Source organism: Takifugu rubripes, chromosome 9, assembly GCF_901000725.2.
Source record: "Takifugu rubripes chromosome 9, fTakRub1.2, whole genome shotgun sequence".
Lineage (NCBI taxonomy): Eukaryota > Metazoa > Chordata > Actinopteri > Tetraodontiformes > Tetraodontidae > Takifugu > Takifugu rubripes.
The window spans coordinates 2,883,882-2,900,545 of NC_042293.1; the positions used below are offsets into that span (position 1 = coordinate 2,883,882).

General features: G+C 44.5%; 3 protein-coding genes across 6 annotated transcripts in view; 2 read left to right on the forward strand and 1 right to left on the reverse strand.

The window, feature by feature from the left end:
• The first annotated feature begins 1,737 nt into the window (after positions 1-1,737).
• On the forward strand, positions 1,738-6,663 carry prrt4a (proline rich transmembrane protein 4a). Its single transcript, XM_011606938.2, has 3 exons — positions 1,738-1,876; positions 1,965-2,626; positions 3,735-6,663. Exons 2-3 carry the CDS (start codon positions 2,038-2,040, stop codon positions 5,840-5,842), a joined length of 2,697 nt encoding a protein of 898 aa, XP_011605240.2. The 5' UTR covers positions 1,738-1,876; positions 1,965-2,037; the 3' UTR covers positions 5,843-6,663.
• A 4-nt stretch (positions 6,664-6,667) lies between these two features.
• Positions 6,668-12,925, reverse strand: impdh1a (IMP (inosine 5'-monophosphate) dehydrogenase 1a). 4 transcript variants are annotated; one of them, XM_029842258.1, is made up of 16 exons: positions 11,713-12,925; positions 11,220-11,318; positions 10,814-10,862; positions 10,317-10,418; positions 10,131-10,205; positions 9,837-10,043; positions 9,639-9,726; positions 9,339-9,538; positions 9,167-9,257; positions 8,978-9,085; positions 8,753-8,896; positions 8,523-8,664; positions 8,299-8,442; positions 8,136-8,219; positions 7,874-7,890; positions 6,668-7,729 (listed from the first exon to the last, which is right to left on the reverse strand). In XM_029842258.1, the coding sequence occupies exons 1-16, from the start codon at positions 11,946-11,948 to the stop codon at positions 7,623-7,625; spliced, it is 1,893 nt and encodes a 630-aa protein (XP_029698118.1). In that variant the 5' UTR covers positions 11,949-12,925; the 3' UTR covers positions 6,668-7,622. The 4 variants fall into 4 exon arrangements, with proteins under 4 accessions (XP_029698118.1, XP_029698119.1, XP_029698120.1 ...); XM_029842259.1 differs by having other exon boundaries at positions 6,669-7,729; positions 8,990-9,085; XM_029842260.1 differs by lacking the exon at positions 7,874-7,890 and having other exon boundaries at positions 6,670-7,729.
• Positions 12,926-15,543: 2,618 nt separating this feature from the next.
• frmd4a (FERM domain containing 4A) overlaps positions 15,544-16,664 on the forward strand; it is a 72,793-nt gene continuing 71,672 nt past the window's right edge. Inside the window, exon 1 of the mRNA XM_029841375.1 lies at positions 15,544-16,340. Coding sequence (XP_029697235.1) covers positions 16,296-16,340 — 45 coding nt within the window. The 5' untranslated portion in view covers positions 15,544-16,295. The remainder of the gene's footprint in view (positions 16,341-16,664) is intronic.

The following is a 16,664-nucleotide window of genomic DNA, read 5'->3' on the forward strand; positions in this document are numbered from 1 at the left end:
CTTCTGTTTTGCTTAACTAGACTTGAACATCCACCAAGAAATATCTTAGTGACTGTTTAGCTGAAATATCCACATTATCATTCCATTGAATCCCTACATGAGTAGGAACCAAAACACACTGCATCCCTCTGTTTTTGATTTTATATATCACATTATGCACATCAAAAATCATATTTTTCCTGCAAGAGTTCATTGCTTGTATGCTTGTGAGGGCTGCCCAGCTATCTGACGCTCCTCTATCCATTTCGGTGCAATTATTATTGCTTTATTGCTCAGATATTTACTATCCGAGTACCTGTTCCCTGAATATTACAACTTGTTTCTCTGTTTTCTCAAACTGATTTTTTATTTCTAACCCTATCCTAACCTTATCTTCCTCTTTGCATTTATTTTCCTTCCATAGCTTCAGTTGCTCTGTGCACTGATGCTCCCTACCAGAAACAGTCAGTATTACAGCTAAACCATTAAAGTGAGGCCTTAATGGTATTGTCTTACCTAAGCATAAAAATTATTATTTCTATTATCCTTATCATAAATGTGACATACAGTAAGGATAAAATGGTCTCAAATTCTATGCCTTGTGTATCTAGGATTCATTGTGCTGCATGGGCAGTAACCTTATTCAAACCTTTATCCTAATGAAGACTGTGGATTGTTTTTATCCTCTTTGCTTGTGCAGCTTTGTTTCTGTATCATGCCCTGAGTGGCCATTCCCAGCTAGACACCAGTCCCTGCTGACTTATCTCATTGCAGGATGACTTATCTAAACAGAAACTAGTTGCGAAAGCAATTGTTAGGCGGCAATAATTTGGCCATGTCTCTGTGTGAGCTCATATGTTTGGCCTGTCATTGTTTCTTTCCAGTCCCTTTAGTTACGGCTCGGTTAGTGCTTTCCTGTGTCCTCATCAGGGAACAGCATAACCCACGCCCCTTGGAAAGTTCCTGTCTTCACCAATGCCTGATCACCTAAATGATCTGTTCTCCTGTATCATTCTGCTTTTAGAGGATCTGAAACTCAAATTTTTCCAACAATAATTTTCAAATCCTTGCTTTTAGAATACTATGGATTATGATGTAGCAGGAAATGGAACTTTGCAGACATTCATATACAGCAAACACAAGAATCATGTAGGTCTGACTGTGCTTAATAAATTGGGACAGTCAGGTTTGTGGATCAGTGTCTATTTTAGCACCATGCTTGGGGACTGAAGTAGGCCACAAGACTCTATAGCAGAAATTAGCACCCGCTATATGGCATCTAGGTCAGGGTTAGCAAATACTTGCTTTGAAGCATATAGACTTTATACACTTAGGGAAGCACAGAAACAATACATTATGCATGTGTGCTATTTAAAGCTATGCTAGTAAATAGAAGGATTTTGCTCTATCATCACATGTTCATGTTAATGTTTAAGTGATGGCTATTGAGAAAGCTGTTGTAAATTACATTCAATAACATGTATTGATCAGTGGTTAGTTGGATGCAGGGCCTCTCGGGTGATGTGTGCGCCATAGTCTTACGTTTTTTCTCTTCCACTCTGGTCTGCTCTCCTATTAGATATCCCATCAATGCGTAGTGGAAGTGAGGAGCATGTTCGAAACCATGACAACCATTCGGCGATTGCCTCAAAGTTAGAGGAAGGGTGCACGCAAACAATCAAAGTTACTATCAGATGAGGGCAGCAGTAGGGTGTGGGGCTGGGGGTGGAGGGTTGTCTCATGGAGGTGGGGACTGTCCCATGTGTCGACTGTGTGATGGGGAGAAGCGCAGTGACGATGTGAGGACACAGTGCTACGCTGAGAGAGACTGCAGACATGCAGCGACCCGGCAGCATATGTGGTTACAGAGGCTGCGGCAGAGAAGGCTATTAAAGAGGTAAGAGGGCTTGGAGGATGTGGGTTTGTGTCAGTGCTTTAATGAGTGAGTATGTTCTGAATGGGATTTACTGTTCTCTCTCTTTCAGATGTGTTAATCATGAGAAATGACCACGGTTAGCGATCTGGCATCATGTGATTGGACAACACTTTTTCAAATTTATGGCATGTGACTTTGTGATCGCCATGCGGAACCTCTATGTTGTCTTTTTCTCCTTGAATCTGCTCCATGTGGCAATTGTTACCGAAGAGAATGTCACGGAAAGAGCCCAGCCAGAGCAAGGAGGACCGATGGCTGCAACTAAAAATGTTGCCTTCCCGGGTCAACCTTTGAGTTGGCCTCTCTCATCATCAGAGGAGTCGCACAGACAGGGCGTGATCGGCGAGTATGCTGATTTACCAGAGGGCACAGAGGTGTCGCTCTTGGATCCAGATGACAAAGGAACAAAAGTACCCAGACCCACAGAGACTTCTGCAGAAAAATTTACAGAAGAACTTTCTTCCAAGAGGAGAAGACAGACTCCAACTGTCCAGGAGCTATCAACAATAGTAACCCAGTCGATGCCAAGCAGGAATGTGCACCAACCTTCACTTTATTTAGACCAGAAAACCACTCTATTGGTGCCTCCTGGACCTGAATGGAACATGGGACACCCCACTCCAACAGACAGTGGCAGTTGGACCACAAGTCCTTTTATTGGCAGTAAGGGGAGGACACAGTCTGGGACTGTCACAGTGGAAAAAGACACAGGTAAGATCCTGGCTTTGATTTAAAATCACTCAAAAATTAGCATTGTGACATTAAAAGATATCCCCCTCATTTACGACTTAAAATGTCTCAAATTTCAAAAGAATCTTTCCATCACACTTCCCAAACCTTCATTTTGGCCCCGTCCTGAGCAAACAGAGCACAGTGTTCCACATGCATTATTAGCTGTGCAAACAGAGCCACATGACCACACGCACTTGTCAAAGCAAATGATGCGTTGTGTCCACAAACAGGGAACAAGAGGGACATGAGGGCAAGATGTTTACCCCTCTCAGTGTTCACCTTGTGGAAGTTGAATACAGCCGGTCCTTCTGGACATAATGTGAAATGTCTGGAGATGTTTTTGTGCCCCCCCAGTGATGTTGCGTGATGTTTATTTCTGCACTGACGTGATTAATTCAGCAGGAGCAGAAATAGGACACATCGCAAATGCATGTAATTAGTAGGTTCCTGATTGTGGTGCCTCTAACTGTCGAATCCTGAGCTGTATTTGGAGAATATTTGATATAATAAGTCACAGGCAGATATAGCAATATGATCCATAATGTAACTGCCATATTAATGATTTGAATACTATAGTATCGATACATATCGATGTTTTTTTCTGGCACATAGAATAATTACAATAAACAGATATAGTGAGAGATAGAAAGGTCAATACTTTCTCTCTCTCCTTCACTCTTTCTCTCTCTCTCTCTCTCATGTCAGTGCTTTTTCTGTGACCCAGTTAAACATTCCCAGTTACAAGCCTGCTCTCATTTATTATGGATGGCCTTCATGTGGATTCTCTACTCTCTGTTTCATTTAAAAAAAAACATAAAATTAAATTAGATTATTTGAATTTGTGGACTACATTTTCAATGAATAATCATCTAATTGCTACAATCACATATGTAATATAGTGTTTTTCCAAAGCTTCCTTAGCAGCAGACTGTATTCTATGTGTAGTGCCAGCCGATTGAGCTAACATGCTAAATGTTAGCACAAGTACAAAATTTTATACCAGCTTTATTTTCTCTTTTCTCTGTAAAAAAAAAAAAGAGAAAGATAGGCAAAGGATAACTGTCACTCTCTTGTGTTTGCTTTACAGAGGACATTAAAGACAATGACCTCCATGTCTCCAGCAACAGCGCCATGGTCTTGTTTGACAGGAACATGCAAACATCTGGCACACCATGCAGAACACTTAACCAGTCCTGGACTTCTCCATACCCAGACAATGTAACGTCCAGCGAGTCCCTGCAACCCCCTTTGGCTTTCAGCAGTGCCCTTTTTGTCCCTTTGTATTCAGACTGGAACTCTGCCCTGGCCACTTGGGGCTTTGCCTGGGAAGCACACATCTACGGTCTGGGCTCTGTCTTCTCTGCGTTTTGCCTAATCTCTGTTGTCTGCCTGTTAGGTCTGCCACTGCGGTGTCCATCAGGAATACCTTACTTCATCCTGCTGCACTTTTTCCTTGCTGCATTTGCAGGGATCCAAGCTTTTAGTTTGATTTATGATGCTTATAGTCACCAAGACCGGCTCTCCCCCCTGTTTTCTTTGCTGCTGTTAGAGCTCCCCTTTCCCTGTTTGATCGCTGCCTTCTCCTTAGCCATCTTGCTCCTTTCCTTACGCTCACGCATGTATCTTCCACTGCACCTTGCTAATTCCACCTCATTCTCAATACTGCCAAAGCCTTGCCCGTTGCTGTGCATGGCGCTGCTGCAGTTTGCGGCCTCTCTCGGTTGTGTTGGGATACTGGAGCTCTTCCATAGCCTTCCCACTGTGATCCTGCTAGTCCCGCAAGCCATCTTTGTATGCCTCACCATTGTCCTCGCATGCTCCTATCTTATCTTTTATTGTTTAGTAAAAGTTAACACTAAACACGTCTACAGACTGAATGACAGTGGAGAGAGTGGAGGATCTCCTGAATTGGTAAGAGATGCAAGATGCCCCTTTGCCAAGTTAGAGGACTGGGACAGGGCAGCAGGAGCAGGGGTAGGAGCCTCACTGTGTTTGTTAGGCTGTGGAGGTCTCCAAGTGTACAGCATCTTGCATGCTCTTGGACTGGGAGGGGTTGAGGGATATGGGTTCCACCCCTGGCCCTGGTGGGGCTTCCACATAGGCTGCAGGCTCTGTGAAGTTGGAATGTGTCTAGGTTTGTCTCTGATCGGTACACACCCTCTGTTCTGTCACAACAAGGTGTCCATTAGGTCTCTAAGTCATTCTAGGCCAGGATCTTGGTCACGCCTCTCCTGCAGCTTGCCGCCTCAAGGGCTTACTCTGCCACCCCAAGGAGCTGCAAATTCCCCCGTTGCCTCCACGCAGAATTCCTGGAATAAGCAGGAAATCCTAGACAACTGTGACGCAACATTTAAAAGACATTCAGAGGCTCTTCCTCTATTCTCGATGACAGATTCTCCTGAAAATGCACTAGACTGTGTCGCTAAGACCAGCCAAAACCAAACCACAATCCTACCTCTACCTACACCAACAAGCCCACCACACAAGCTTCAAAATACGGTTCTGCCTCGGCTTTCATCACAGGACAGCCTACAACTTGACACCGATTCTACTATTGATCTAAGACCCCCAACTCCCATAAACCTGTCTCGCAGCATTGACCAGGCACTGTTTAGTGAATCTATTTTCTCTCCAAGTATATTTGGGATGCCAAGAATGTTCTACGCTTCTTCCAGTCAGTCTTTAACTTCTCCGGGCCAGGAAAAGGCAAAACAAGGGCTGAGCTCTGTTGAAGGTGCACTATACCGTACCTCATCCTGCGGAGATGTGGATCAAGAGAACGTCCTCTCCACTTCAAGGCCCTCCCATACACATTCTTCTTTGACACCTCAGGTCAGACCACAGACATCCCCAGTGGAATGGGACTGGAAAGCAAGTGTCTCTGGCTCAACTCAGGGTTTATGCGGCAACCCCAAGGAGACGAAAAAGCTGCGATCGCATTCCTGGGCCAACAGAGGTCAAAACTTTGCCCAAAGCAGCATCCCGAGAGCCATCCCTCACCTGTCTCACCACAGGCGTTACAGAACCCTTAGCTTAGCCTCCCAGGACAGTCGAGGATCTTGCAGGCTGGCAGAGACCAAACACCTGAGTGAAAGCAAACAGCTCGAATGGGATCTGGCTGTACAGGCAGAGTTCGTCAATGTGTGCAAACAAATTGACGCTTTTAGTGTGTGCAGTGACACGATTGAGTTGTAGCGTGTCTCAGAAGATGAACGCTCGAGTGCCCGAGTTAGACAGAAGTAAAGCTGATCTCTGTAACTTTTTTACGCACTAATGATATTCGTGTTGTTACTATTCTAATTTATAAGCCAGTGTAAATTTGAAGCTTGTGAATCATTCAGAGGTTATCTTTAGAGTGAGTTTTAACATTATGTAAAAGGTTTTGTAGAGTTTTTGTTTGATTCTAAATGTAATATTAAAGACTTTATTTGTTTGTTTGTTTTTCAATAGTAAGTAAACAACATGGATCCAAACAGCAGTTAGTCTATTTGCAGATGGCTGTGAATTCAGAAAGGACCTAACCCCTCTGGACTCCTGCTGGTTATGGTCATAATGAGGAAAATGTAATTTATTTATATTACAATTTATGACAGTGGAGCACATTGATATTCCGCTAGATTGTGTGCTTAGCATTTGGACATGTTGAGTTTTCTTCACGAGATTGCATGATACTTTGGTGTGTTGCAATAAACAAGAGGAAAATCATTATATAGAGTTTCTCTTACTTTTCAGGCCTCTGAAACATCTTGATCTCCTATTTGTTGCAACGATTGCCACACATTTTAATGATACTGGCTAGTATTGTGCGTGATCATATGTTACACTTGTCTTCCCCCAAGATTTTTGTTGAATCATAGAGGATAGACCATAGCCCAGGATTCAGACCTACAAAAAAATCTTTGATAAGAGATGAAATGGCTTCTAAACACTACTGGATGATTGATGGAGGATAATGAATATTATTGCAGATGTGATTAAAAAGGACCAAAAAGATCATCAATAACACTTTTTGCTTCATATATTTCTGGTGTTTTGCCATAAATGTTTATCATGTTCATCAAAATGCATTGGAGAAATGGTCGTAATGCAATACTGCTTACAATAAATTTCTTTTTGTCTGTACACATCAGGGAAAAACAATTTCAAACACATTTTTAGGAAGCGCTCATTTAATTTCAAAACTGTGTGCAAGACACTGAGTTCCTTTTATAAAATGAGCTGTCAAATTTGAAGCTTTTTAATAGTTTTCATTGCAAATCTAAATAAAATCATGTAATTTATAATATAATAATGCAATTAACTATCTCAAACGCTCTATTAACATTAAAATTCGAAAACCCACTGTCCAATAATCTCAAATAACTCGCTCCATTATGTACAGTCCGTGGGAATAATAATAATGCAAAATGCAACGGCAGCTGATCAGGACCTTTCCGGACAGCATGATTATTCTTATTGTGACGAAGGATTTATGGAATAATCCAAACAAACCTTTCTTGTCACTTTAAAATTCGGTTGATTAGATCAAATAAGAAAAAAAGAAAGCTCTATTTACTCCTGTCAGACTTAGATTCACTCTGTTTTGAAAAGAGAGGAAGAAGGTTGTGTATTATGCTGTATAGAATCATTTATGCTTCCATTCGGCTCAGAGAGATTTACACACATTCACCTTATCAGAAAATATCTATACTTCTGGAGTCTGCTTTCACTCTCTCTCAAGAGATATCTCGAGTTCTCTTCTTCTTTATTTAAAAAATTATTAATAAATAAATATTTTGATTACTTTACAAAAGATTCTGATCACCTGATTTTTTTTAAGTCAATATTAAGAATTCTTAATATAGATGTAAAGATTACTATGACCAGTCCTGGCCATGATGTGACGGAACATGAGCTCTTTGGTTCTTCTCTGAACTTTCATGATCAGTTTAAAGGTTTCCTGAGATCTCTCCCACACTTCCTGTCTGGGGTGCTGTCACATGCTGCCGGTGCATCTGCTCAGGACTGCCGGGGTCGGGATGTTGGGTCCTCCTGATCGACTGCTTCCTCTTCCTTTTGCCTCAGTAAAGCCGCTTTTCATAACTGGCCGCATGGAAGAAAAGCAGACACATTTCAGCCATTTCCCCACAATCTGCTCATTTTACTGCGGCAACAGCAAATTGGGATGAAGACGAACAGATGAAAGAATGAGATGGAGCTGTGATAACAACCCTGGGATGTACTTACATGGCACAAAAGAGTATCTAACATGATAGCATGGGTGAGAAAAGAGGAAGACAAGAGAAATTTGATGCATCTGCAAATTTCATTCCGTTTGACAGTAATGGGTTTATTTGAAAATATGTATAACTTTTAAAGTGTCATAATCACAAAGGAAACATCGCTCATTGAAATATTTAAGCTCTTTGTAATTAGAGATGACGGGGGAGACACATCAGAAGACGTCTCAGTGGTGGAGTCGGTCGGTGCAGCGTGTGGTCAGACTTACGAGTGCAGGCCGTGGACTCCTCCCTCCATCTGAGCAGACATGGTTCGCTTCTCGAATTTGAGCTCTCCTGAGTACATCATGGACCTGTTAGGCACAGCTCACCAGAGTCAGAAGAATGTTCAGATGTGAGCCCTTGAACAAACGCGTGCAAATCTGCATTTACCGTAAAATGGACAAACTCTTGGCCCCGATGTCCTGACAGCCGTGCTGGATCCCAGCGATGAGGTATGGGACAAACTTGTGTATGGAGCCCTTGTCCTGTACTGATCCTGACACGCCCTGGGCCACCTTAACCCGATCCCCCTCACTGGAACCACATAGAAAATGTATTCATTTTTCTGTGATGGTGATATTCTATGAATTGTTGCCACTGAAAGGACATTCCACCTGAAATAGCGCTTCTGGCTATTATTTTTTTCCATGGCATCCAAGGAGCCCATCCCTCTGTACTTTTTCAGACGCACACCATCAGAAAAAAAGTATTCCCCCGGAGCTTCAGTGGTCGCGGCGAGCAAGGACCCCATCATGACTTGGTGGAGACAACAAGGAAGACATGTCTCAAAGAAAGGAGAAACTGGGTGATTACAAACACTCAGATGATCACAATATTGTCGTACCTGTAGATGCCCCCAGGGCCAGAGCCTTTACCACGTGCCCAACGGTCTGAATCCCCCCATCGGCGATTACTGGCACCCCAAATCGTCGCGCATACTCCGCGACCTTGTACACCGATGTACCTTGGGGCCGTCCGCATGCCATCACTGCACATTAGTTTTGGTCAGCTACAAACTACGGTTCATACCTGATTTTAAGTGATGCAAATGAACCTGTAATTAGTTTACCCTTTACTCTACCTTCCTGGGTGATGCAGATGGAGCCACAACCCATGCCCACCCTCAGAGCGTCCACGCCAGCGTCTATGAGGTTTTTTGCCTGGGCGGCTGTGACCACTAGAGGGAGACAAACGCACAAAAAATCAGCGTGGGAGCGGGGCGTTTGAGCGTGATGGCGAGGCATGAACAGGCTGTTACCGTTTCCACCAACCACCTGGAGTTCAGGATATTTCTGCTTGATGTAGTTTATTGTGTTGATTTGATACACAGAGTTTCCTTGGGAGGAGTCCTTCAAAAAAAAAAAACGATAAAATTCTCTAGTTGTATTAGATGTTTAGTCTTTACTTGGTGTAAATGCCAACAAACCCACCAGGACGACCACGTCCACCCCAGCCTGCACCAGTAGGTCCAGCCTGTATTTGTCGTCCTCCCTTGTACCGATAGCAGCTCCACAAAGCAGTTGTTTGCGGGAGTCCTTGGAAGCCAGAGGATAATCCCTGTTCTTCTTCAAGTCAGTCCGGGCAATTATGGCCACCAGCTCATCACTGTCATTCACGATAGGGAGCTTACCTTGAGGGAGTCAGGGGATCAAAATTAGTTAAAGGTCAGTAGGAGTCAATGTTCCGAACAGACTTCCTCTCCAGAAGCACAAAGGACTTAGCAGATTTACCTTTCTTGCTCCGCTGCAGTATATCATTTGCTTCTTTCAGTGTCACTCCAGCAGGTGCAACAACCAAATCTTCCCTTTTTGTCATTGCCTGAATCAAGAAGATATATGTACACATTTTTATTCATACATCTAACAACTGATCTCTCTGCTGAATTATAATACATTTGTAGCATATGGATGTGTCTGCTACACTCTCACCTCCTCCAGAGGTCTGTCATGGTCCTTCTCAGACAGAAAGTCTATGTCTCTGGACGTCACTATGCCGACCAGCTTGCTGCCCATTTTGCCCGTTTCTGTCACGGGGATCCCAGAGAAGCCGTGACGTATTTTTGCTTCGAACACGTCACCGACCGTGTGCCGCGGACTCATCACCACTGGGTCCGTGATGAAGCCCTGCTCGAATTTCTGGCGAGGGCAAAAAGCTTTGATTGAGATCAAAAGCAATCACTGCATACTGCAAAAGAAAAAAGCCCCCAACCCAGACGTTCTTACCTTGACCTTGCGCACTTCATTGGCCTGAAACTCAGCTGTGCAGTTGTGATGAATTATTCCAATCCCGCCCATCAACTGAAAAGAAACCCAAGGAAAGTTGTGAGCTGCCTTTGAAACTGCCACTGGGCATCAAACTGATGGAGCAAAGCAGATTCTGTGATGTTTGTGTGCAGCCCTTCTACTCACTGCCATGGCGATGGCCATGGATGACTCTGTCACTGTATCCATGGGAGACGAAATGAGAGGCGTCTTCAGGGTTATCTTCCTCGTTAATGCAGAGGTGAGATCCTCAAATTGAAATGCATTTGGAAGCAAACAAGACAAGATTTTATGACCTTATAAAAAACAATAATGCATGTCTCTCAGACAGTCATGAAGGAAGAAAAGAGTCTAGTCTCAAATATGAGGCCTAGCCTGTATTAGTTCAAAACTAGAGTAAATTTAACAAAAAATGACTGAAGATGGTAAAACTTCATTGGAAATAAAAAGTCACCTTGCAGTGACTCTGTCTGAATTCACCCACTGAGAGATGCAGTTGTTCCTGTTTGTAACACCTGCCATCCCCCAATAACCCCCCCGTGAAATTAATTAAGTGTCCCAGCAGAGTTTGCAAAGCCGAAAAACACAGCCAGTGAAACAAACAACCCTGGTCAGGTGAGCAGAGGCACAGCCATGGCACTCACCACTTCATCGGAGGTAAAATCTATGAAGCCGGGCAGGATCAGAAAGTCGCTGAGGAGAAACACAGGAAGGCAGAGCGATAATTTATCGTCCACAATTTACATCACAACAGCCTTCCCCATGTAACGTGTGGTTATAGCTGCAAATGTGAAGCAGAACATCTGCGCAACTTAACAACTGTGGCGCATGGATGCGGCGTGCGCTCACACACTTACACAGGCGGCATTTTTAATGTCTAGGACATCAGTCAGTCATCCTTGAAATGAGCATTAGTCAATATAATCCTCCGTATAAAACCCAAGCAGATGCGTCACCACTGACAGCACTAAATATTTAATGGAACGTGTTGCGTAACTCCGTGTGTGTGTCTCGGTATGTGCGCAGACATGTGTCAGTAGGGTCTCTTACTTGTATGTAAGTCCATCTCCAATGGAAAAGAGCTGCTGCGCTGTCAGGCCGTCTTCTGGAACATACCCGGTGCCACCACTGATGAGGTAGTCTGCCATGCTGAGTACACGGACAACAAGTGTCAGGCTAGCAAAAATTTAGCCATTTCCCCATTTTCTGTCACTTAATAATGTTCTCCTTAAAATTATTTTATGAGGCTTATTATACAAGACTTCTACTGGTTGTGGGCAGGTCGCACAATGTCATATAAGGATAAACCCTTTAAAACATTATTTTGCACAAGTCCAATCCCATTAAGACCATTGGAGTGAAGACAAGGAAACAAAGGGAATGTGTCTGGCAGTACAGTAGGTAAGAGGATTTGGTTGGTTGCCCAGGTACGTAGACAAATGGGCTTGTGGACCCAAGAAGCCTGTGTTACTAGAAAGTGAAAACATTGGGGATTAAGAGCTTCTATCAGAGCATGAGCCAAACAGCTAGAAACAGGACTGACCTTTCTGGCTCATATCCAGCCTGGATGCGTGTAGCACTGTATCTCTGGGCCGCGGTCTCATGCCCGTGTCCATGTGGCATCGGGTGGGCATACGCCCCAAAGGGGTGAGGTTGCTCCCCTTCTCTGTTGGAGATCCGTGGCCGTGCCGGTTCCGTGTCTCCCACAATCCTCCGGTAGTCGATTTGGTAATTGTCCCTTTCTCCATCTCCAAACCGGTCATAACCATGACCCTCCATCTCCAGGAAATCCAGGGCTACACCTTCCACCAGGCCGCACCACCTCTCCCTGTCCCTCCCACGCACACTTCAAGGACTTCTGAAGGTGATGCACTCAAACTGCTGTTCAACTATACAATTTCATAGACACCTAACGCTCTGGGTGCACGCTCACAGAAAAACCCTTCAGACGCACCTGACAGGAGAGGAGGCCGACTCGCCATCTGTTATAAGGTCGGTAAGCCACAGAGATGTTTAAAAAGTTCTCCAGTCAAAACAGTGGCAATAAAAGCTTCCTAAGACTGAGACGGTTGCCCGGTGTGGTATTCCATGCTGTCGTCCATCATCCTTAAGGTTTAAGGCCCCTGACGGCCTACAGGTGGGGACGACGTGCTCCTCGCTAACCCGATGAAGCTGACGTACGCAGTGTTTTTCAAGTCAACCAGCCAACCTCTGGGAAATGCGCTTCAGGTCTCTGGTTAGGTGGCAGCAGTCCCAACAGAGCCCCTGAATGCAGCGCTGCTGGTTTATCTGGGGAGCTTCTCCTTCCCTCCGGTGCCTGTTGAGCTTAACTCTGTTTCTGACAGTAGCAGACGTCACTCTCCCACAAAGAGGATTGCAAGCATTAATGCGGGACGGGGTGGGGTGACATGGGCGTGTGTCAGGGAGGAGTGAGGCGGTGGAACTGAAGGAGAGAGGGACGGGTCAAGATGACACTCGAACACTTTCCCCCCCTTTAAAGGATTACAGAAGTGTGGGGGATTTTTTTTTTTCCAAAGCTAAAGGAGGCAGAGCTGTGAACGAGACTGAGGTCGAGCCACTGCAGCGTGACAATGGAGGAGCAATCGTCTGTACTTGTGTCTGCTTGTGCTGCAGATTTAATTCGTCTTTAAGACCTTACCTCCACTAATCAGACGGGTTACCTTTTAAATTATATCTGTTCCGATTTTGAAGCGGCTATTTGTTGGGCTCCATCAAACTACTGACGCAATATTGTCAACGGTGACAGTAACAAGCAACACATCTGATAAAATTACGGCAGACGGGCGACTGATTAGTTGCCTGGGATGCCCTCAACACCATCATCTGCAGGTGACTGACTGACTGCTTGTGACAGTTACTGAGGAATTGAACCAGAAAAGCCTCTTAGCCAGTCAGACCCTCTCTCTGACCCTCTCCCTCTCTCTTTGTCTCTCTCTCTCGCTCTCTCTCCCTTTCCTACCTCTCTCTACCTCTCTCTGCGTTCTTCTCTCATACATCCTCCTTCCCCATTAGAGCTGTAGAACAGTGTCTGATAATTATAAAGTTCATTAAATCATTTATCTTGCATCATTTATCTTACACATTCATTATAAAGTATGTTGTACACCAAAAACAACTTTGACGAGACTTTGACACTTCTGTCATTAAATTGAGGAGGGCCAACTTTGGCTTAAAATTAGTCACCTGAGGGGGAAAAGGTGGGCTTCAACTGACCCAAATACATAAAAGATTACTTTTATTCTGCTCTCTTACTGAGCTTCTCGGCCAGCCTTGGCTGGCGTTTCTTTAAGGGCATCACAAAAAGCTGCTTTCACCCTCAACCGTCCGGATTTAAAACTTCTGGAAAGAACGCTGTCGCTCCTGGTTCATCCCGCTGGCACGAATTTTGGGAGCAGACGCTATCTCCAAGGTCGTCCTCCACTGCAGTGACCTCAGAAACATTTTTATCCACAAAGGTTGCTGGACAGAAAGCACAGACGCTTTACTGGTGCGATCGACCAAGCGTTATAGTTTCCAATCCTTCACATCTCTGGAAAAACCAAAACCGATCCATCCTGTTTAAGGAAGTACAGAATCACTATAAAAGGATTATTCACTCCGGTGAGATTACCTGGTGTCTGAGGAGGGCAAGAGGATGGCAAAGCTGTGTGTAACCACAGAATGCTGGTTTCTAGTCGTGTCATTGGACACAGACAAAAAATAAATGTGCAAAGTTTCATAATTTTCTTCGGGTATTGTCAGAATATCGATATTTTAATATTGTTAATCTATATTTTGGAATCTACACACTACACAGCAGACTTGTTCGAATTGTCGAACTGTTGTGTTTTAGGAGCACATTTTCTGTGATTTGAAGGCACTCTGAAGGATGAAAGGGTTTTTCAGTCAGTTAACAGAGATGTGAGCTGCCAATCTTGATAAAATAAGAAAAATGTGGCAGAGTAGCCTTCAAATAAAAACTATCCAATATAATCCAGCAGATCATGTTCCAGAAAAAACTAGATATAAGAGAAATAGATCAAACAGAGGTGTCTTTTAAATGGGATGGATGATGGGTTTTATGAGGTCAAACATCTCTTTTAAACCCTTCATGGGGTCAGTCACCTCTCTTGGAGGCCTGTTCTTCTGTAGAAGAGAAGAGAAGTCAGCCTCATTGATTGTAAAGACATATGTCCAATAGAACAGGGATGAGACTGGAAATCGATAAAATAACTCGAGCGTGTTTATGTTTATGAGATCAGAAGCGCTGGAGGTGGAGGAAGCTACCTGGGCATTGAGTCCCTTGCTCACCATGACCTCGTTTCAGGTTCTGGAATGCAACAAGTTCAAGCAGAAGGCCAAGGACCACGGCGGAGGTCCGGACAGGTCGTCCAGCGTTGCCTCATTAGAAAAAAAAGTCCTGAAATCAGTTTGGTCTCTAATGTCCTGAATTTCCCATCCAAACAGTAAATGAGGGTCCCAATTTTCATCAATTTTTGGTTTTGTTAATGTCACATAACATTTAACTCAAATAAGTTCACCATTTTTCAATCAGTTAAAAGTTCACAGTTCGAGGGTTGATGCCTTGTTTTTAATGTGATTTATTTTTTATTTTCCTTCATACACTTACTGCAAAGCATATTAGTTATAAATATGCTATACAAATAAATTTTACTTACATTTCTTATATGAAATATGACTCAACAGCGACCTCTCGCGCTTAACTCGGGTATGATAAATGGCAATTAATACCAAAAACAGAATAAGCGCAATGTTTAAAGACAGAATAAAAACTAATGATAACCCCTGCACTAAATAAAATGTATTTTAAATGTACAAATAACAACTGCAAAACAGTTTCAAGTGAATGCCCAGCCTTCCTTCTGTATGAAAATCCCATTCTGCTCTGCAGGATTAACTAGAAAATAATCTTAATATCTTATATTATAATATCTTTTGACAATGCATATATTAAGCAGACACAGGCGTATTTTTTTAGACTCCAAAATGTGTTTTTTGCATATTGATATATGAGTGAATAAATAAATGATTGATAAACAGCTGTGGGGAAAAAAAATATTAAAAAATAGAATAAAATTTGGTGCTGATGCCGAGCTAGTGAGCGTACTGAGACGTCCATGCTGGAAATATCTGAATTATGAATGACAAACAATAGAAAAGCATGACAGAAGCAGCCCGTCTGCAGCTAAATGTGGAGCGCACATGTCTCATTAGACCGGATGAGGTGTGTTTCCGCCGCATCCCTCATCACCCCGCTGCCTCGGCCGGTGCTCGATAGGCGCGGTCTGCTCCCGTTGGCTGCATTTCCCCTCCCTCTCCCTCTCCATCTCCCCCACCCACCTTGTTTTACGCTCAGCGCGGTGTGGACCTCTCTCCCCAGTGGCTGCTCTCACCACCACATTGCCCTCTTCTTGACTCAACCATCATTTCCTGTCTTTTGGAAAAGCTTCTTTTCTCGCCTCTTCTCGTTCCCTCTCTGATTTTGTCTCATGTTGACGATCCATGAGGCAGGGGCTATCACTCCGAGGGGGGGTCTCTTTGCGCTGGATCTGTTGAGTGGAGAGGTGAGCGTCTGCGTTTCCAGCCGGAGCGCCTGAGACTGTGGGGGCATCACTGATGCAGGTTACACCCTCCGGAGGGGCGACAGGACAGCGTGCAGAGAGCTGCCTGCGCTTTGTGTTGAGAGCAGACTGAAGAGAGGAGACAGGCGGCAGCAACAGAGGGAGGGACTCGTTTAGCAAGAGGCGCACTAGTGACAGGGGCTTTGGGGAGGTGGGTGCGGGGTCTGGCCGAGAGTGCTTTAAAAGTGAACGGAGGATCTCCAGATTAAAGAGGAAGAAGAAGTGGAAGGAGGAAGGTCGCTTTCTGCTGAGACTGAGGGGCAGCGCAGAGTCTGGAGAGTCAGAGTGTGTGGCATCAAAATCAGAGCCCAGAGAGCCTGACACATAGAGGTGGTTAAAGACAGAGTGCGGGGGGGAGCGTGGAAGGACTTCATCTCCACAGAGGTGAGCTTACATCTGGAGTGGAGCAAGGACATACGAAGAGCATCCCTGCAGGAGATTCACAGCATCCCCTCATCCCGAGACCCGACAGAAAGATCCCATCATGGCTGTCCAACTCATGCCGGAATCAGCCGTCTGTTTGCTCATGGTGAGTCTCGGGGGGGGGGAGATATAGTATTTCCAGAACTGTCTCCTTTCTGTCTTTGTTTCTTTTCTCGCACCCCCCCCTGCTTCTGAATTCTCCTTGTCACTCTCCTCACACTGCAACGGCACACACGCAGCGAGGCAGGAGCGGAGCCTTCATCTCATTAAAGAAAGGGGATGTTGCCCCGCTGCTCCTCCCCTTTACAACAAGCCTAAAAATTCCTCGGACAACTTTCCAGCCGGGCTCCGAAGCGGAACCGGGCTCCAACGGCACATTGAAACTACTGCAGTGGGTGGAGAAATTGCTCACCGGAGGGTTTAAAGCCCG